The 22,759-nt window shown below is 41.1% G+C and overlaps 1 protein-coding gene across 1 annotated transcript in view; it reads left to right on the top strand.

Moving 5' to 3' along the window:
• GRB2 (growth factor receptor bound protein 2) overlaps window positions 1-22,759 on the top strand; it is a 60,373-nt gene that overhangs the window by 26,890 nt on the left and 10,724 nt on the right. The window contains exon 3 of the mRNA XM_032456846.1: window positions 21,503-21,600. Within this exon, the coding sequence (XP_032312737.1) occupies window positions 21,503-21,600 (98 nt within the window). The remainder of the gene's footprint in view (window positions 1-21,502; window positions 21,601-22,759) is intronic.

The raw sequence follows: 22,759 nt of genomic DNA on the forward strand, positions 1-22,759 counted from the left end.
CTAGAAGTGCCAGAGAATGTCCTAAAAATAACGATGGCCAGGAGCAGGGGAGAGGCTTACGAGATTAGTTTAATCTTACTTTTTCTTTGTGGTCTGCCATTAAAAGTTTGGATAAAAGGCTCAAAACTGCCAAATAAAAAGAATTTTTATATTTTTTAGACTGCCCTGCCTTCCAAAAAAATGGGAGGAGTTATTCCATTTGAAGACGGACCTAAGTAAATAAGTACTTGGTAGATATTTTTCCTTAGTGGACCTCAAAAAAACTTTTCTAGTCGGCTGGATTTTTCTGTCTGCATAGTATGTAAAGATTAGGTTGGGTACCGGATACTTGTGTTTGAGACAGTTTAGAGTAATGGTACTTTCTGAGCTCATTGTCCATAGCATTCATAATCCAAAATAACTCTTTTCCTTTAGCTACAGAAAGTACAAAACCCTAATAGAGACCTAGCTAGATAATTGATTCTGTGAAGTTTTGAACAGAAGTAGTGCAGACAGCACTCCTTGGGAGGCTTTTAAGAACTGTGTAGAACAGCACATACCAAGAAGTATACATAGAGGTTATAATAAGCAGGGACTGCAGTTGATCAGACCTGAGTTCCACTCCTGCCTCCTCCGTTACTCTGTAACTCCTTAGGCAAGTTATCTGGCCTCTTTGAATGGACCTAAGATTCCTCATCTGTAAAGTGGAATAATACCTACCTACCTTATGGAGTTGTTGTGAAGATGAAATGGCCTGATACGTCATGAATTCTGCCATATGATAAATGATATAAATAAATGTAAGCTGTGTTATTTTAGTTACTTATTAAAGGAGAGATTAACTCATTCTCCAAACAGGCATTAAGTGTTTATATAGATATGTGATAAAACCAGCACTCCTCTGTGAAGGGCATGGCATATACACTCTATGGTGTACAGTTAGTTTCTTTTGACTAGTAGAGGTGCGTACGAGGTACAAATCTAGGAAGGAGAGTGGTGGTGATAGAGTCACAGAGGATGGACATTTCAGCTAAGTTTTGAAGAGTGAGATAAGACTAGGTGAACAAATACGAAGGGAAGGGCATTCCATGCAGAGAGGGCAGAGGCGGAAAAACACAGAAGGTGGGTGGGGAGGAGCAGGTAGTTGGCTGTAGTCAGGATGTGGGGTCTTGTGGGGAAATGGCAGAGGTAGTTGGAGAGTCAGGCAGAAACTGTCATTAGGGAGTTGGTATGCTGGGCTAAGTACTGGACTTGATTCTTTAAGGGTAAGAAGTAATTAAAAGATGGTAAGCATGGAAATAAATCAGTTGCATTTTAGGAAAGTCACTGTTACGGCAGAGGGGTAAAGAAAGGGATATCAGTTAGGATGTTGCACTGTGTAGAGATGATAGACATTTTAATTGAAGAGGACGTCTATTTAGATGTAGAAGAAACTAGATTTGGGGATGGATAAGGAGGAAGTCTGAGTAAGGCAGCTTGGTGGCTGTGGGCACTATAAACTGGGAACGATAATGTGGGAGTATTTTTTGGAACATCTTGAGTTCCGTTTGGTTTGAGGTGCTTGTGAGACATCCAGGAAGTTAGATTAGGCTGTTGAACAGGTTGATTTGGGCTAGAGAGATTTGCATATATCCGAGTAGAATATAAGCAGTAATGGAAGTTTGTGTAGGGGTGAGCTTTTTCTAGAGTGGAACTGTAGGGTTAGAACAATTCCAAAAAGAGAACCTTGAAGAATGTCAAACATTTGAAGAGGGACCAGCAGTGAGCAGTGCCGTGGAAGCACTCCTGCTATCCCTGAAATTGAAAGAGGCCATAATAAAACTTTCCCAGGAATATCTTAGGTTGACTTTTTGGTATGCAGTCATTATATTGACTTTCTCATGTACACACCGTGTCAGCCATGTCTTTGGCTGGTCTGCTCTTAGGACAAGCTTAACAAAACTTCAGGGTTGTGATTTCATAACAGTGAGACTTGGTAAAACATTTTGCAAATATAACATCCTTTGCGTTTGCACTTTTGGGTTCCTAAAATAATAATCAAGAGTATATCTGTCTATCACTGCCCCCTAGATAATCCACATAGTTTTCCAAAGTGGAAAAGATATTCCAGAGAGAAACCTTAAAGGCAGAAGGTGCTTTTATGAGCGGAAATGAGAGTATCCCCCCGTGGCTGATCTTATTTAGAGGTCAGAAAGTGGAAGACATGGCAGTCACTTACTCGTGGATGTGTATTGGGGCACATGTTGACCAAAGAAGTTAATTTGAGTGTTCAAAACCTTTGTTTGAGAAAGGGCCTCTTGAGTCTTAACTTTAGAAACCAGAGGATCTGTGTGATGGAAAATAATCTCCCTTCCCTCAAAACAAACAAACACATACCCTTCGTGACAAGAAGATTAGAAAGTATGACATCAAGAGCAAACTCTCCACTCAGCACCTTTATTTTCACTTCTATTTCCTTCAGTTACCCAACTCAGACAAACAGTTCTCTCTCTTTTTTTTTTCCTATCCTCTAGACTGACTTTTCTTTTCTTCCTTCCTCTACTCCCAAAACGAGAAAGCGTTTAGCTTTTAACTATAGTACTTTATTTGGCTGTCAGTGTTTGTCACATAAGTAATTGGGTGATCTTGGCTGGAGGTGGGGGGCTGTTCTGCCCTTTTGAAGATTGGCCCACACACCATTGTACTTAGGTACCCACACAGGAGCACAGGCAAACTGGTGGATGGATTTTGAACGCAGAAGCATGATGCTGTGGGTGGGAGGACGTATAGTTTTAGATTTTTTTTTTTTTTTTTTAGAATTTTTAAAGGCAAGACAAAACCTGTGCACCTAATGGGGCCAGTGAAATTAACTGTACAAAAGATAGAACTTTCATTTCTATTTTTCTTGTCCTACATCCAGCGATTTAAAATACTAAGAATAGAAATAAAGTGAAAATTATTCGACACCTGTATCTATTGCTTATTGGTAAAAATCAACACATTAAAAAATAACTGCTGGCTCCCAGATTGTTAACCCTTCCTGATTTCTGTGTGTTCTGAGTAGTTAAGTGGAGTAAATGGACTGGATCTTACACTCTCAACAGGGATGATTTCTCCCTCATCTGGGAGAGGTGTGCTGGTTGTAGGGTTGGAAAAAAAATCTAACTCTTTATGCATACAGTTCATAAATACAAATTAGTGTATCTTTGGATCCAAATTTCACGGAGGGGGGTGATTTTTTTTTTTTTTTCATGCTAAGAAACATTGGGCTCTTTCCAGTACCCTGCAGAGCCCTGAGTGTGTGCCTGAGGATGTTAGTGTGCCTTCTTCATTTTTCTGATCTCTAAACTGAGCTTAAGGTGATAAACTCTCAACTAATCTGAAGTGCTTCAGGAATGCTTATGGGTGCTTTTAGGATTAGGACAAAACATGTGATTCTAACACTTAGCAAGAATATATATAATGCTTCAAAAATATATTTATACTACACTTAACGTTCTCCTGCACCAGGGAATTCTGAGGTTGATTTAAACATCGGAAAATAAGCTGAGAAAAATACTAGGAGTGGGAAGACATGCATCCTAAAATAGTTCCATTATAATTTGCAGTATTAATTTAATAACTTGTATGAGTGGAGTTGCTCAGTAACTAATGAGCATAATATATTTTGCTCATGGAATTGTGTTGATTTCAGAGATGTTAAAACCTACTAAATTGGGAAGATTTTTATCCCCCTGATTTGATGGGGAGTTTATTGTCTGCATGCCTGTTTCCCACCCCACCCCCAAAACCATGATTTTCAGGATGGTTCCTCAAACTGTTTAAAGTATTTCCCTCATACCTTCATTCAAGATGTTTGATATTTTCCGAGTAGATATGAGAAGTAATATGATGGAATGTCCTGGTAAATTAAGCAGTTGGTAAAGAAATTACAGCATTTATGATGACAGTTTCAAAGAGCCAATGTTTGGGCCCATTTTCCTTAGAATTCCCCAACCCTTCCCATGGCGTAATGGACTGTCTTGACCTATTTTTCTTACTTTCTACTGCCCGCAGGAAAAACACTTACTTGTATCATTGTCAGCCTGTAGGTTTTTTTCTTTTTTCTTTTTTTTTCTTTTTCTTTTCTAGGAGGCAGATTAGCAAAACGTTTTTTAGAACCAGACAGACCTGAATTTGAATTGAATTGCAGTTTCACTTTTTTTTAACTGTGTTTGTGGTCAAGGCATTTATTAACCTCCCTGAGCTCTGGTTTGTTCACCTGTAAAATAAAAGTGCCCTTTCTGGAAAGGGTCATACTCAGTATACACATAGAGGTCACATAACAGGTACATAGTACGTTGTGCCTTTAAAGTTCTAACTTTAAAGTAGAAAAGAACCTCGCATTATAGGGCTTCAGTCCAGCACTCTTATTTTACAGGGGATTTACATGAGGCCCAGACAAGCCAAGGGACCAGAGCAAGGTTAGAGGGATGGACAGCGTTGATGCCACTAGACCTCAGTGTTCTTTTCGCTCCACTACACTTCCCTTTCGTGTCGTGTCCTTCCTCAGCTTGTAGACATGTGGTACTGGTGGGATTTTGCTTTCCTGTGTGAACTAATGCTGAATTTGACCTAAATTGCATGGGTAGAGATTACATTTATATAAATTCTTAAGTATAATTCTGTGGGATGCCTCTAAAATAGGATAATTATCTTGGCCATGTTTGTGACTTCATTTACTAGGTTTTATAATAGGAGAACAGATTGGAGAATCTCCTAAAATCCCATCTGGTCCTTTGATTTTTATGTGTGAAAGGCTTACAATTACCAGGAATTGTTCCAAATACATATAAAACTGGTCCCTGTTGTCCAGAATTGTCTAAGATTGTGTGTGTGTGTGTGTGTGTGTGAGAGAGAGAGAGAGAGAGAGACACACACACACAAAGTGCTTGAAATCTATTGAAACCATGTTTTTGAGATCTTAAGCTACTGAAGCATTTGTTTATTATAAATTAAAAAACCAGGCATAAAAGTTCATTATGTAACAATCACATTTCCTCATTTACATCTAGGAGATAGTTTATCATTTCTTTTAAGAGAGAAAGATCTAGAATATTTTTGTGATGTACTGTTTCCCCAACAAAGATTTCTCTTTGCAAGACAAGTCAAACTGTCAAACGCTTTACTGAATGCCCTTGAGGATTCCAAGGTTAATAACTGAGACTCCTGCCTTCAAATCTAGTAGAGAAGACAAGTAGTTACAACATACTGAGACTAGTATGATGATAAAACTGTGATAATAATACGAAGATCAGTGGTAACAGAGAGGAAGTGATCCTTGAGTCTTGAATTTGCCATCTGAGCCGGAGGAGACATATATCCCAAGTCTGAAAACCATAAACCATCTTGGCAGTTGGGGAGTGACTCACAGTAGCCTTGGTATTGTTGAAACTTGGAGTTGAAGGCGGAAAGTAGCAGGAAGACTGGAGAGTTAGATGCGGGTCTGGTTGGTAGAGGAGGGCTTTGTGTTCAGTGCTGCGCCGCCTCACGCCAGCCAGGAAATAGCTGGACTTAGACCAAGAATTGCTGAGGCTTGACATGGTAGTCACAGGTGAGGTCTCTGGAATTGATCATCTCTGTCCTTCACTTAAGTTTATCAGATTCACTGTCGACACAGATAAGTTTAGAGGAAGAAAAATAGCTTTTGTGGGTAAGTAAATATTTAAACCAAAAACATGGCTATTGGGCCTGTTAAGAGGAATTGATTCCAAATTGCATTTTACCTCAATTTTTTTTAAAGTCATTATTTAACATTTGATTAAGGTTTTAAAGACCTAATGCATTTTACTAAGTATCTTCTACATTATGTGTGGGTGGTGGTTGTTTAATCCCAGTTTAAGTTGCATTATAGCCCCTCTCCCTGTGGACGTACTCATTCCCCATTCCCTTCCAGTGTTTGTTGAGTGTTTAGTGTATTACACAATACGAAGAACAGTAAACGGGGTCTGTCATTTCAAAGAGAGGTCACAATGTGATGAGAGAATTTGTTGTCAACAAGGAGTAGAACTGTCATTGAGAATAATAGACAATAACACTTCTGCCAAATTGTCTCAAAAAACGCTTGTGGCATTGGAAATAATGTTCGCCTTCCCTCCCTAAGGATACCTGCAGCTAGATCTCTGTCTTACTCTTAAGTCTCTGTTGTCAGGCCTCGCCCTCTTCCAGTAGAGTTCCTAATCTGCTTTTGTGTTGCCTCAGTTTTAAATATGAATACACAACAGAGGAACACCAGATGTTAGAGGAATGGGAACTTGATTTACAGAAAAGTTGTACAAAGTGTTCAGGTATACCCCACATCAAGTTTCCCCTGTTAGCATCTTACATTAGTATGGTTTGGTTTTTGTTTATTTGCTTTTTTCAATTAGTGAACCAATACTGATACATAATTAGTAACTAAAATCCATGCTTTATTCAGATTTCCTTAGCTTTTCCCTAATGTCCTTTTTCTGTTTCAGGATCCCAACTAGGATACCACATTACACTTAGTTGTCATGTTTGCCTAGACGACTCCTGGCTGTGACAGATCTGGTTTACATTTTAATGATGTTATTCTGGTTTGCAGAGTTGAGAACATTGTGAAGGAGACAAAGTGAAAGCAGTGAGACCTGTTAGGAGGCCGGTGTATAATAATCCAAGCAAGAGATAATGGCAGCTTGGACTAGTGTTACAGCAATGGGAGTGGAGAGGAGCCTTTGGATTTAGGATCTGTGAGAGCCATCAGCCTGTGTGAGAAAAGTAATGGAATGAGTGTAGACAGAGAAGAAAACAGGTTCAGGGATGGAGCCCTTGGGACACTTTAATGTTTAAAAGTTAATGAGATAAAAAGAAACTAGCAAAGGAGACCAAACAAGAGTGGCCAATTAGATCTGAAGAAAACCTAGGAAGTGTTGTGTCCTAGAACCAAGAAAGTGTTTGAAGGCAAAGGAAATGATCACTCTGTTATGTGTTTCTGATAGGCCAAGTCAGGTAAGGGCAGGGAGCTGACCTTTAGATTCAACAACAGGAGATCATGAGTGACCCCTGTGAGCAGTTTCATTGGAGGGGTGAGAGCAAAAGCAGGCTTGGAGTGGGTTCAGAGAGGATGGGTCGGCACATGGAAAGGGGCGTCAGGAAACTTGGCTGGGGGGGTTATGTAAAATTTTACACCAAAGAAAACATTGCAAACTAATATTTGACTATAGTTAATAATATGTATGCAGAAGTATTTAAGAGAAAAAGTACTGATGTCTGCAACTTTGAAGAACATCAGAAAATAAAATGGACTAATGGAAGGGTGTCTAGATGGACAGATACATGATAAAGCACATATTGTTAATGGCATAATTTATGTGATGGGTAAATGTGTATTCATTGTAAAATTATTTTAATTGCTCTGTGTTTGAAAGCTTTCATAATAAAATGTTGGGGATGGGGAGAGAACAGGAGGAAAGAAATTGGAAACAGGGGATGTAGACAGCTCTTCTGAGGAGTTTCAATGTGAAGACAGAATCAAAAGAAGTCTGTTTCCATCCCGATCTCAAAGTTGAGAGAAATCACAGTGTTTTTATTTATGGATAGGAAAGATCCAGTAGAGACAGGAAAAAAAAAAAAAAGCTAATGCAGAAGAAAGGAAAATTACTGAACTAATGTCCTTGAGGAGGCAGGAAGAGATGGACTCTAGCACAGAAGGAGAATTTTATTTTGTTAGGAGCATGGAAGAAACTAATAGAAGGTAGAGGATAAAGATACAGGTGCACGTAGTTGTATAGATGTGGGAGCTTTATAAGATCTCTTCTGTTTGCTTCTGCTTTTTTGGTGAAATAGAAAGTAAGACCATCTACTGGGAAAGATGGTGGAGGAGCTGCTGGAGCTGCAGGAGAGAAAATGAGTCACCTAGGAGAGAGTGTGAATGGATTAGGGAAATACAGCCCGTTTGAGGTCTTTCATGAGGTCTAATAATTAATCTTTAAAGTTTAAGAAGAAGAACAGTATAAATGCCAGGAAGACACTATCAGATTTTTTAAAAAGAGATAACTTCCCATAGCTGATGGATGTGTATTTTGGGATAGGAAGGGCCTACCAAGTCTACCCAGCAATATGAACAAAACTAGATCTGTGCTCAGATAATTGTTAAGTTTCAAAATGACAAGAAGAAAAGGTTCTAAAAAGCATCTAGAAAAAAGAAACAAGTCTCTGTAAAGAAAATGATAATCAGATTGCTGATAAACTTTGCATGAACAACTTAAAATACCAGAGAAGTGTCTTCCAAATTCTGAGAGAAGATGCCATTCAGCTTAGAATTCTTTTGAACACTAAACCTCATTGAACTAGCATTCAAGTATAAGTGTAGAATCAAGGCAATTTCAGACGTGTTGGGACTAAAACATTTGCTTCCCAAGCACCCTTTCTTTGGGAAAGCATTAATGGTGCACTTCAGTAAAAACCAAGAGTGAGGAAGGCATGAAATCTAGGAATCCGTACATCCAACCAAGGAAAGTATTAGAGGAAAAGCCCAGAATGATGGACCCATGGAAGAGAGAAACGATTATTCCAGACATTTTTTATATATACCATTCTTGCAAAGTTGTAATAATTTAAAATTTTAAAAAGCCAGAAAAAAATTTCTTTGGGACCATTAGAACTCTAGGAAAAGTAGGCCATCCAGTGGCCTATAATTTTTTAAACCAGCTTAGCTGTATCTCCCAGACCTGCAGACTATGACTTCAATAATGAAAATTTACCTGTAGTAGGCGGGGCATTTTGGTTCTAGTCCATTCCGATCTGATAGCTTAATCATTGTAGGTCTGTTATGCACAGCCATTCATACTAGAACCCTTTTACCTCTTTAGGGGGAATTCTAAGGGCCTACCAATGCCATTCGGTAACTGCAATCAGTAGTCACGGCTTAGTTGATCACAGTATATCTGATCATTTTCATGATTTTTGGGAAGCTACTTGTTATTGTGGGCAAGAGAGAACCCCGAATGCCTGGTTTCCCCTTGTGTTTCCAGGCAGCACAGATGTTGTTCTTTTAGTTCTGTGGCTGACCCAAAACTGGGGAGCGGCACACAAGTTTGGCACTTGAATTACTGGGTGAAGTCAGGAAGTTGTTCTTGTAGTCTGGAAGTGAGGGTCTGACAGGCCCATTGTTTGCATTATTACATCCTATTATTTAGTCCTCTGAGTCCCTCTGTTCTCTACAGGCTGTGATGCTTCTGTGGGACGAAAGTGCTGCTTTTCTACGTGCAACAGTGTGTAGGTGCTTAGAGAGATAAAACTAACAGGCGGAGCAAGGCTGGGCTTGTCTTCTTTTGATGGTACAAGCTGAGAACAGAGCAGCCTGGTTGTTCTCCGGCTGCCCCCACCCCCCAGCCCTCTCAAGGAACCTGCTCTCTCTGGGGTGTGCAGCTGCCTGAAAGAGGCCATGAAAGCTAGTTAATTACTAAACAGGCCTCCCAACAGTAGAAGTGGGAGTAGTTTAGCCTGTCTGTTAACATCAGTTGTATTTGTCTCCAGTTCCGTTAGAGAGGTGCTTTGAAAATTTTTCATGTCCTGAATGCTATTGTCTGTTTTCTTGATAAAAATGTATTTGGGGTCCTATAAGACTCCTAATGTCACTTTTGGAAGTAGAGAAAGTTTAATACATGAGTAAGCCTGAGTCAGGGTATAGTAGTTGAAATTGAATATTTTCATAGATTCTAAAAGATTGCACATTATATTTATTTGAATTGGTTGTATGAAAAAGTAATATCCTTTTTATGCAGATTTTCAATGTATAGCAATTAAAACATCACCTCAGCACAACTGAAGGATTACCTTTTTTATGCATTTTCTATTTCTTTTTGAAGAATCAGCTTTCTCTTAAGTTTTGTCACCTGAGAAGCCTGTGGTATGGCATGAAATTTGGTGTCTCACCCTATACTGTGCTGTGTTCCTTGTTCCTGCAAACAGGGGATCTTGTTGGGTGGAGGTATAAATTAGAGTCTGCAAATATTGTGTATGGGGTTTTTAATGTTCATTTTTAAAATTTATTTAATTGAAGTATAGTCTTTTACAGTGTGTCAATTTCTGGTGTGTGGCATAGTGTCTCAGTCATGCATGTATACACATACATTCATTTTCATATTCAATGTTCATTTTAGAGTCTTCTCAAAACAGTCAAAATCCCCCACCCTAGTCCAAGGTCTCCTCTGGCCTAGCTTTCTGCAGTAGCCCCTTAACTAAGTGGTGTTCCTGCCATCACTTTGGTCCCTCTCAGATCTTGGCACCACGTAAAAACCAGAATCATCTTAAAGAGCAAGTTCAGTCCATGGTTTCCCAGAATCCTTACTCTACCTTTCAAAGCCCTGTGCTGTCTGGCCCAGTTCTCTCTCTCTCCCTCTAGCCTCCAGTGCTCCGCTTTTCGCAAAACTCCCCTGGATTCCACATTTTAGTTCTAGACCATGCTAAACCCCTTCCCACCCAAGGACCTCTATTCATGCTCTGCCCACTGCTTGGGGTATTTCTCCTCATTCTCATTTGTGTCCTCCATCCCCACCCCCAAGCCTAGCTAAGACCTACTCATACTTAGGGTTTCGGTTGAAATGTTACTGCCCAGGTGAGCTTTCCTTGACACCTCTCTCTCTGCATGATGAGATTGGGCCTCCCTAAGTGCTCATACGGAACTTTGCATCATAGAACTTATTATACCTGAAGTTATAATTACCTTGCCTCCCCTACTATCAGCTCCTTGCAGGTAAGGATCATTTCCTTATTGTGGTATCCCCAGGACCTAGCACAGTCTCTGACTCAGAATGGATACTCGTTGCGTACTTGTCTACTCCCTGAGTCTTAAATAGTGTATCTTTGATTATTTTATTAGGATAGAGTCCTAAGAATGGCATTACTGGGTTAATAGGTATGAAAATTGAAGTCTTTAATGTGTATGGCCAAGTTGCTTTTGATAAAACCGTATTTTTTTTATACTCCCACCAGTACCATCCCACCACCATCACTGAGCATTAACTTTTTTTCAACTTGGCCAAAGGATCATCCAAAAAGAAGAGGAAGGTGGAGGTCTATCAACTGTCTGAGCGTTAAAAACAGAAGCCTACAGTAGGCCACTTGATCCAGTTGTGCAGGAATGCCTGCACGATGTCCTGTCCTTGAAGGTTTCAGGGCTATAAGACTTCAGCCTTCCTGGTGGCACTTGAGCAGAGTGGAGACCTTGGGGAGGAGAGCTTCTCTTATCTGTTAGGCAGTAGTGTTCCTGCAGTGGCATAGCCTCACCACAGCGGTTCCCTGTAAGAGGTGACTCCGTTTGATTGAGCCACATCCAGTTATCCATGGTGTCTGCAATTACCATCTGTCACTTAAGCATGACAGCTCCATCACAGGAGGGCAGGGCATAGCCTGGCAGAGGATAGCAAGCAAAATGTGACAAACAGGGACTCCTTCATGTATTAAACCCCAGGTTCAATATCAAAGGGAAGATGGTGTTGCTTACCATATGCTCGAACTTACTGAGTTGCTCTACCTTTTAGGTTCTTGCTCTTTTCCTGGACTGTTTGAAGTTGTCCCTTTCCTAGTTCCTCAAGACATGAATTGAATTTTCTGTATCAACCGTGCAGTTCATTTGGAAACATGTAGCTGTGAATTCCATACAATCAGCAGTTTCCCTTATCCCACTTTTTCCTTATTCCCTCATTATTTACGTGCATAGCTCCCTTAGCTATAAACACTTCTGAGGGCAGGGAATGTGTATCTATCTCTCTGCCTTTTTTTTAATCCTGGTAGATTATGCTTTCCTCACACAATGCTTTCACTGTAGTAGACACTTAAACATTAATGAAAATGCAATTCAGAGAGGACAGCTACTGTGACTCATTAGGACAGCCTGTTAATAAGCAGGTTACAGACCTGGATTTTCATACCTTCACTACCTTTCTCAATTCCCTGTGACTGTTTTAATAGTAACCAGAATTATTTGGTTGCTTAAGAATGGTGGACCTCAAGGCTCTTTTATAGTTTTCTTCTCCCAAGTAGTTAGTAGAATTTGGATACATCCTGCTGTTTGCTCCATAACAAATGTCACTTTATATAATGAAATATCTCCTTAGTGAGTTCCGAAAGATGGATAGAACTGATTTTAGAGTGATTTCAATCAGGATCCTGATAGGCAACACCTGACACACTTAAACTGGCTCATTTGGGGAGACTTTATTAATGAGACTATTCACATTGTGTGGACAGGGTTTCTCTAGAAACCACAGGGGATGTTGCGGTGCCCAGAGCTGGTAACCGGGTTACTGCCTTGAGGCCTGATGAAGACTGTGGGGCAGAGGATGGGGGAGGTGTTACCAGAACCTGGAAGAGGAAAGGACTGAGTCAAGAGGGCTGAGACTTGCAGTTGCAGGCCTGAGACTGCCCACAGAAACCCCAGACAGGAAGCTGCCTTCTGCAGGCCTCCCCACGGGGGGAGCTGGAGAGCCTGTGGAAGAGCCTATTGCCGTGGTCGTAGGGGTGGAGGGCCCAGAAAGACGGAGAGGGTGTCAGCTGGTTCTGGAGAGGCAGGTGGAAGATACCAGCACGGGGTACCATCTGCCTTTTACAATTACGCTTTTCACTTATGGCTTTAAAAGAGGGACGTTTGCCCAGCGGCTCTATATAGCTGTTTTTCTAAAGTGCTTTTCAGAAAAAAACTGATGGCCAAGAAGACGACCACTGAGCTACCTCTAAGCACCAAGATTTTTTGATTCCACCTCCGAAAAGTGTCTTGAATCTGTCTCCTTCTCTCTGCCGCACTTTCCCAAGCACTGTCGTCTTTCACCCGGCCACTGTAGCTGTCCCCGCCTGGTATTCCCTACACTTCTTTCTTACAGGGCACCCAGTGGAATGTTCGAAAAATGCAAACCCAAATGTCACTCTTAAGTGACTTCTGATTAGCATCCTTAGCATACCAGTCTGAACTCACAAATTTGCACACTAGAGCCTTTTGCCTAGACCGCTGGTAGGAAATCCTTTGTCCCTTCAAACGTTACTCTCTCATCACATTACCCCTCCCTCTCAAACTAAGTCAAATCCCTCTCTTTTCTGCTCCCTTACACTGTATTTAACCTAACACTCATCCACACTCTCAGTTTTAGTCGTGTGATCGCCCATTTAATTGCTTGTATTCACCATCACCCTGGGAATGGGGTAGGACTTAGCACTCTACCCCAGTCCCTTGGTCTGTCGTGTGATCACTGTTGGTCCTGCCTTGGAGCTAGATTAACTGTTCCGAAGTGGAAAATACGTTTGGAACTAGTTTTTTTAGTTCAGCATGATAGCATTCTAGGTATAAGGACCCCTGGCCTTGAGTTTTTCAGAGTCCTAGATCTTATGCAGCTGCCAGTGATTAGCTCAGTGACTGGTGGTTTTTTTGTTTGTTTTATTACATTCTATGAAGTGGCCCTTGGGTCACAGAATGACTGTAAATCAATAGACCCTTTAGTTCACATCTTGAATCAATAAGGCTTAAGTGAAATTTAATAAACTCTGTGGTCATTAATGGGGGAGGTGGTTGGGACCTCTGGTTTTGTTATGCTGAAGCAGCAGAGTGAGTTAGATCTTAGAGGGTGGAACTGATGGAAGTGAGCAGCTTTGCCTGTCATCAGAGAACAGGTAACTGCTGCTCCCCTGGCCTAGGAGGCTTTGTTTGGGTTTTTTTGTTTGGTGGTTTTTTCCTGGGGAGAGGGTTGTAGAATTTGACCTAAGATTGAAAGCTTTCTGTTAATGAACAAAGTGACAAGGGCAGTAGCTAAGTATATTTTGTTACAGTAAAGAATTAACCATGGTTTGTGATTATTTTGGTTATTTCCAGTTCTGATACCATTAGTAAGGGTTTTACTTTTCAACTTAAGGAAGCTTAACCAGTCTTTTAGTTAATGACTGCCGAGTGTGGCCAAGGGAACCATCATCCCTCCGTTTGCTTGATAGCAAGTTGGGAAGTCTGCCATGTTTCTTCCACACAGAGTTCTACATAGGCTGAGCAGAGCTACAGATGCAAACAAAGACTATAACCCAGTTCATCCAGGAGGTTTTCCTGTGTCCCCTACACAGGACTTAGGTCTTTCTCTTTGGTGTGTGGAACTGAGATATTTTCTGTTGAATTGATACTTGCCATAGTACCTGTAACTCCCCCTCCCCTGGCATCCATCACACTGTGTTGCAACTGGCAGTTACGACGCTGTGTGCTCCCTGGGAGGGGTGTCCATTGTATCCTCAGCTCACCTGGCTCAGGGCTTGGCACTTGTGTTGCATAGTGCTTGCCTAGTACTGGCTATTGTATGACTGCTGAGTTTTTCAAATATACAGAATTTTCTCCCTTGAAACTCCCTGATATTTATCCCTATCTCCATCCACTCCCCCTGCCCCTGTGTCCCCTTTCCCCTGCAGCTGAAATTCTGACACTCCTGAGAGCATTTCACTCTTCTGTTGAACAGTCAGCTACACTAAAGGAATGTCTTCTGCAAGTCACAGAACATAAAAGACAGTTATTTTGAATGGAAACTCTTGGTACCCCTTTGGTAGAAAGAGTTTATTTTGGGGTGTTGCCTGTTCATTAGGTTTCATCACCTCTAGATTCATCTGGGTGGAGTAATAGCTACGTAAGTGTGAACCACCTTCCTGTTTTGTTCAAATGTCATGAACATCTTTTCTTAATGACAGCTGAACCTGGAGATGTTGATAAGAGTATCCAATTTGTTTTTTGAGTACTAAAATATTTCTTAGAGAAAGAAAAATATTCTGGTTTTGCTTATTCTTCTTATAATTCTTATAATATTAATTTGGTTGGTCTTAATTGTTCATCTTCGTACCATATATGAACATTATAAAGGAAGTCTTCCATTTAAAGAAATGCATGAGTGGTCCTGAACTCTTGATACAATCAATTTTGTGTTTGTGTGTGTGTGAGTGTGATCATTTTTTCTCTCTGCATCAACCTGGCTGCCATTTAGAAGAATAAAAAAGGTGGAGGTCTTCATACTATCCTTGTAAAAGTTTTGCTGGAGGGAGTTGTAGCTGTAAAATGAACACCCTGCAAAAGTCAGTCACCAGTTAAACATGCAGGCTGAACTAGGCATCTTAACATTCCAGGAAGGGCCCGCATGCTGAGAGCTGTCAGGAGGGACAGGTGTGTAGACACAGAGCCACAGCTCTTCACTCCCTAATCCACCCAAGGCACCGATTTCATGCTGAAATTTCCCTTCCCTGTCTACCTGCCCTACCCTTGCACTTTTTTATCTTGGAGAAAGTAGAAGCAGGTAGTGTTGTGGAAAAGGTCTGTGTACCCCCTTTTGAGATACTCCACATGGAAGTGGTGCTTACAGTACGGGAAGACTGCCTAATTCTGTTACTTTATTTTGCTGCTTCTTCCTTGCCCCCAACTCATGACAATCAGTCTTCTTCCTGGGATCTATTGAAGAGGTGGTTATTTTCACCAAGGAATTTGATGGTAATATATAACTTGGGGTGCTCTTTCTGCTGTGCCTAGACCCAGCTAGCTCTGTGATACTGCACACATTGTTTAGAACAAAGCATCCATATACAAGTCAGTTCCTCAAAATACGCTGTATGTCATTCTAAGAACTGTGGAGAAAATTGGTGAGAACTGACAGGGAGCTAGCATCAGGGTGCTTGCAATTTAGTTCAGGAGAGGACCGAAGCATACCAGTACACAGGACAAAGGAGTGGTGGTTGAGATTTGACAGATGAGGAAGAAGACAGTCCAACCAGAGGAACTACAGTGTGTTTAGAGGTCACTTTCTTGACGGAACTGAAGGGTTCGTTTAGATAAGTAGCGAGTGAGAAGGGCAGGAAGTAGGTGATGGGCAAATTATGAAAAGTGGAACACCAAACTCAGGATAATTTGGACCTATAGAAAGCTACTTAAGACTTTAACAAAAAAACAGTGGTGTTTGAACTGATTTGGAGCACAAAATAGTTTGAGGTCAAATCAGGTCAGCCTTAAACGGTGATGCCTGGGCATTTGGGGGGCCGTGGTCTCTTGATCCACCAGTGTTCACCTTTCAGACTGACCCCCATTGATAGCAGCTGCTTAGAGAGGGTAGAGAGATCTCTCTTGGGCAACAGGAAAAAAGGTCAAAAGGCGCTTGGTGTGTCTTTACTGAGTTTTAATTATTCAGCATTTGGAGACTGGCCTGTCAACATGCATTTGAGCACTGTTGTTCTCTTGTGCTTGGATAAGCACCTTAAGGTTTCTTTGGGACCAGGAACCTTAATTATTAAACTGCCTTAAAGTTGGTCATCTCATCATTAAAATTCAGAATAATTTTTCTGCAGTGGGTGTTTTTCATGGTTTGGCACACAGTAGAGCAAGCAGCGTAGCCAAGATGTTTTCCATGTTGAGCAAAAACTGTAACAGATGGAGGTGGTGATTGTAAAGTACTTATTTAAAGTGTTAGGAATGAATCAGTGTAGTTTGAGTCCGAGTCAATAATCCGTACTAAGGGAGTCTGAGAAGTTGGAGAGCGCCCTAATAGCTTCTAATAAAATCTGTAACAAGCAACTGAAGGGAACTGATTTTAAATGGCTCTCGCAGTGCTGTTACCCTCGCCAGGGGCCTGTAGAATTTTTCTTAGGGATTAAAGTCTTTTAAAAAGCCTCTGTGTGTGTGCGTGTATTTTCTTTCCCTTTTCTGAGAACTTGAAATTATGTGGTAGGGTGACCATAATTCTTTAAATTTGTCTTCAAGTCATGGCAGCATTTCAGTGTTGCTCGTGTGGGATTGACTGATCTTGGAAAAGCTGGGGAAGTCGCTGGCTATTGCAGAATTTCTGTAATGTAGGGACCAGCTATAAGTGGTATTTTTGGTTTTTTTACGTAGTTTAAGTATGTAATTGTTGCTATATGTATCTTTTATGTACAAATGTTCTTTCTTATACAAATTGCTTTCACAGACTGATAGAACTTTGAATAATTTTTTCCCTGAAGAAATGTTGAACCCCGTGCAAGCTGTTAGAATTAGAGTGTATGTTGAAGGCTGTAATGGGACTGCTATTCCAGAGCTGCACGGCTTCTTTCTTTCTTAAAAAAAAAATTATGATTCCTTTGTTTATTTACAGATGACTGAATATGTTCAGGCAAGAAAATATGCCCATATTTCAAAATACAGCAGCCTATAGACAAAATACTTACCTACCATTTTCCTAAAAGACACCTCTTTTCTGTAATTTGTATAGAAAGTTAAGTGCAGTTCTTGTCTCCCAGTATTGGTATGGAAGGGACGGGGAAGGGGAGTTACCTACTGTAAACCTTGAACCCTGCATTTAAAATCTTATTTGAAGTAAGCACAGAAATCCTGTACTTGGGTGTTTTCAGAATAAAACAAGAATCCCAGTTCTCTGTTAATGTGTTGGTGCCCACGAACAGCGTTACATCAAAGACACCTAATTTAGACAAAACTCAGCCCCCCAGGATTGCCATGTTTTGTTAGAGCTAATGCTGCTGATCGCTGTACTGCGTATTACACCTTCTTCCTTAACTGCCTCAGTAACCCGGGGGGTAGATATTATCACCACCTTATAGGTGGGGAAAGCAAAGTTGAGAAAATGGCCATTTGCGCAAGGTCACATGGCTCGTTTGTTGGTGAAATTGGAATTTGAACCCATGGATTTATTAGCCTCGAGTTCTTCCAGATCAGGTACATCCTAAGGGGTCTAAAGACCTCTGGCATTTTTTCTTTTTTAAACTATTTGGAAACCCTTGAATTGGTATAGTATAAATGGAAATCTGCATTGCCTTTAGAATGGTCTCAGATTGAGGGTAGGGTGGGGGCAGCAGTGAATACTGTTATAAAAATTATATAATACAGAAAAGTAGAACACGTGAAGTGCTCTGAGTTGTCCATAGTGAAGAAAGTCTTATTTCTGGGAATTAATTTTTTTCATAAATCAGTGATGGTAAACTACCACGGTGGGGGTTTCTGAAGCCTCACTGTGTTATTTTCTGCTTCCCCATGTATTTTCTGTGTGAAAAGTTTGTACTGGAGGTGTGCGAGGCCCTGGTATGTTTCTTACATGTAACTTGGACCGTAATATTACTGTGTTCTCATGACTGAAATATTTCTTTTAGTTGAAGTATGATGTCCATGTAGAGAAGTTACATATCATAAGTGCACAGCCCCGTGAATTGTCCACACCCAGGCTGCCAACCCACAGGGCAAGAGATAGAACACTTGCGACACCTCAGGAGCACCCATGTTGTCCCTTCCATCGCCTGGAATAGTTTTCATTTTTCTGTAGGAACCTCTCACATCCTTTCTTATCATTTAGTTTCTTTCTGATTGGGTCTCAAACATTACTTTCAGTCTTTTTGCAACCAGAAAGAAAAAAAAAAAACCTTCACTGAAACTTGTATCTTCCTCCTTTCATAATCTCATCTCTTGATCAGTCTGCTTCCGTTAAACCAAAGTGTTTTGATGGCTACAAAGTCATAACTCCAGGGAATAGAGGCTGTGAGAACAGGCAGCTGTGCAGTTGACAGCTAAAAGCATGCCTTGGAATTTTCAAAACTGAATGGAAATTTGGTGGTTGAACTCAGCCATCTGTTTGTTAAGAGGTAACAAGTCAGCAAAAGGTAAGCTGCCCTTGTTTTGGGGAAGTGGTGATGGGGGAGCAGTTTCCTCCTTCTCAGAACTCTGATCAGGCTTAAAAATTACTTGTGAAGGCTGTGTGTGAGCTTTCATCTAAAACCGTAGCAAATTCAGCACCGTCTTTGTAGATGCACACTCACCCACATCTGGTTCTGGTCCCCTTCTCTGTTCCACTTTAGACTCACTTGTGTTAATTGGTGCCCTTGGCTGTTCTACACATTTGAATAGAACTTTATTTTTAACTTTTAAATTACGCCATTCTGGTTTGGGGGCTTGTGTGTGAAGGCTTAGGTCCCCAGGGAACAGCTGGATTGGGAAGACCTGGTCCCTGCTCACACGTGGCCAGGCTTACCAAGCTCTTTCTCCTGGGCTTTGCCTCTAGCAGAACCAGTCTTTTAAAGTATTGAGTCGAGAGGTTTAGAGGCATGCATGGCAACACCTCGGCTTTCTTGCAAAGTAATACTCTGGATCCTAGAATGTGATGGAGAACCACAATTTTAGCTTCCCATGTATTCAAACATTACCTTAAAAGATAACATACACTTCCTATTTCCAGACCTTCCTGGGGGAGAAAAGCATACCAAACACCAAGTATTAATTTTGTTCTAGTTTAGAACTGTAGTTCTAAAGTGGTGCCAAATCTGGGAGTTGCCCTGGAGTTTCTGTTACTGTTGGGGAGACATTTTTTAGGGGGAGGTTTGCCTCTTCTGTAGTGAAGGTGACAAGGAGAAGGTGCACTTCTGTGGACCCCTAGGGCGGAGCACAGTTAGCCTTTTCTGCACAGTTATTGGTCACAGATTAAAACGGGCCTTTTCCAAGTGATTTCTTTATTCTGTTTTGATGCCCAGACAGGCCACAGTCACCTCCTTTTCGGCCTGGCTCTCCCCTGTCTTCCAGGAAATCTTTAGAATAGGTAAACAGCCCTCCATTTCAGGGATTTTAAAAGATATTTTGAAAAATGCTTGTTCATCGGCCTTCAGGGTTTATTGTTTATTATCATCATTGTAGGATAATGCTTTATAAGATAATTACTAGGCCACATTTTTCTTTAAGCCCTTTTTGGTAGATAACAGAAGCCTGGCCTTAAACTCCTTTGCTCTCGTGCTGTTGAGTCTTGTGTGTTGCCTGCACAGTGACAGGCTCCCTCCTGAGGTCACAGCATCACCTGTGGATGCTGGTGGGTTTACCTCGGTGCTTAAGGACGTTAATGTTGTGGCAGGGAGCACGTGGAGAGCCTCTCCCTCCCAAACCTTTATGCTTGGTGTGCACTTCATAATAGTCTACACACAATTTTTCTGGACACAGCACATTTCATTGTTTTTGAAATGCAGATTTTAAAATTATGAATGTATTTTACATATATTAGTTTGTATCATCACAATATTTAATAAAATACAATTTTTTAAGGGAAAATAATGATGAAAAAAGTTTTCATCACTGAGGCTGATGGGGTTTGCCAGTAGCTGATTCTTTCAGCTCTCTGTTCACATTTATTAGTTCTTGCAAGATTTGCTGCCTTATCTTGCACTCTTAAACTCAGTGGCTGACACCGCAGGCCAGAGGTTGGCCAGCATCACAGAGAGGCACCAACCTTATAAACTTCTCAGGACACAGCCTCTGTTCAGAAGTGAATTCACTAAGAGGCATCACTTAGCTGTTTGTTGGTTATTGGTCAGTCTCATTTACCCTTCCTAAAGTTGGTCTGACTTTGAAATATCAGTACGTTTACACCATGCTCTCTAAAGCAGTCCAGGTTCTAATCTGGTCACAAGTACAGCATCATGAATAATTTTGTGAAGAGTTTTACCGACTTCCTGTTTCTGCCATGTAGGTTAACTAGCCCTGTTCCGGTCCATCAGCATTTTCCCCTGTTTGCCGTTTTGGAGTTGGGCTCAGGTCTCTATTTTCTCTTTTAAGTTACTGACGACTTTTTTTTTTTAATGCCTTACACTGTTTGCCTTTTGTTAGAAATCTAGAATTCAGAGGATGGCTTTTATTACTATCCCTAGATCTATTCCGCTCCTTACAATACTCTGCAGATGATAGTCCCATGGCCTAGCCCATCCGTGTGAGTCAGCATTGGAGAACACACTCGATTGGGATCTGAAAGTCTGCGTGGGATTCACTAGCCCGTAACCTTGGGTGGTCTTGTCACATTCCTAGGTCATTTTCACTTTATAGGATGCAGTGGCTCAGTTATATGCTGTCTGGGACTTCCCCCTGAGCTGGGCTAGTTGGCGTGCTGCCCACATTCTCCAGCTTGAATGCCTTGAGGCCCTTGGGGGTGAGAGAAGTAGGTAGGACTTGCTGTGCCTTTTCATTAAAATACTTTGTTCCTACATGAGGGCACATGGATGTGCACACAGGTTGCAGCGTGATGGACCTATTTGGTGGCTGGCCCATACATGGGATAACCTAGAGAGGATACTAGGAAATCCCAAGATTGCAGCCCTGTGATTCTGGAGATGGGCTTGAAGATCTCCGGAGAGGTCTGAAAGCTCTCTCTGTTGCTGCTCACGTCTGTTCTGCCTCTCTCCCTTTATTCTCCAGCATCCGTGTTTGCTGTTTTCCAGAGTCTCCCCTCAGAAACTCATCTCTTGCTTTTCTCTCCCTCTGCTTTCCTACTGAGGGTTTAATGCTAGATATTTGGGAGCCTGAATTCTCATTTCCAGATATAATTTCTTTTTCTTTTTAATTATCAGAGTTGACATAATGCTTGTTGTTTGAAATTACAAGAAGTCTTGCGTGCATGTAACTGATAATACTCCAAATAACACCTTTTAAATTAAAACAAACCTAAAGGGCAACATAATCGTCTTCATGGCTACCCCTTTTTAAGAGTGAAAAGGAAATAATTGCTTTTTTTCCCCTTGTCTTAATACTTTGCAGGTTTTGAATGAAGAATGTGACCAGAACTGGTACAAGGCAGAGCTCAATGGGAAAGACGGCTTCATCCCCAAGAATTACATAGAAATGAAACCACATCCGTAAGTTGGGCTCTGCTGACCCTCCAGGGTCAGACCCGCCTGCCTGTTTCAAATCATGTTTCTAAAATTGAGATCATTGGGATGAATGTCATACTTTTAATTCTGTCTTCCCAGGGAATTAGCAAAGCGTGTTGAGTTGTCCATGTTAATGAGAGTATATGAGAGTATAATAGTAATAGCCGATGTTTTAGGTAATAACTGTCCATAATCTTCAAATGACGAAACAGCAGTTATGCAGGCTCATCATTCTCTTTCCGTGAGACCCTTCGTACCAGATGCGTTCCATAATTCTTCATTTTTTGAGTTTTAGAAAGGGTACTTACCACATGGTTTTGTATTGACATGTTTGGTTTTCCTGTGGGACCATATCTTAATAATCTTTGTATCCCCAGAGCACAATACTTAGCATATAATTGATTTTTAATAAATGTACACTGTAATCACCGCCCTTGCCCTCCACTTCAGTGTTTCACTTCAGTGAAAACAAAATGCTCTCCTACTTAAAATGCTGAGAGCAGTGAAAAAAAAAGTTTTTTTTTTTTTTAATTCCAAAACCACTAGTGCCGCCGCACCCCCCCAGCGCAATTTATGTGGATACGTGACATGGTGGGACCCTGGGAGCCCTCACAGACCACTGTCCTCCCGCCCTCACCCACCACCTCTTCTATCGTCCCTGCTCCTCTCTCAAAGCAGTCATTTTCTTGTGAGTATGTCAGAACTGAGGCTGTCATTGCTCAGACCAGAATGCCACTGAGACACAAAGAAATGTAGGTCCCTGCTATTTGCTTGTTTTAACACAAAATGTAAATAAGACTTTGAGATGACTGCCGCCCTTGAGTAGCAGCCCTTTGTCCCTTTCGCCCATTGTCACTGTTCTAATGTGTCCCAGTCATTTCTCATCCCCCAGGGACTAGAGCAGAGATCCTAACCACACCTTATCTTACACAAATCTTGCAGCATCCTACATAGAACTTAATGCCATAGAGCTCGAAAGGCCCTTGACAATGGTCTAGTTCATTCCTCGTTATCCTACAAATTAGGAAAGCTTCTAGTATTTTTATTTCAAAACCAGTGATTTTTGAGTATAGTTTTCATTCTAAAAGACTCATATAGAGCAATATATGAATTTCTCCCATACACGTACTCCTTTCAGAGGTAA

Source organism: Camelus ferus, chromosome 16, assembly GCF_009834535.1.
Source record: "Camelus ferus isolate YT-003-E chromosome 16, BCGSAC_Cfer_1.0, whole genome shotgun sequence".
In the NCBI taxonomy this organism is placed as follows: Eukaryota; Metazoa; Chordata; class Mammalia; order Artiodactyla; family Camelidae; genus Camelus; species Camelus ferus.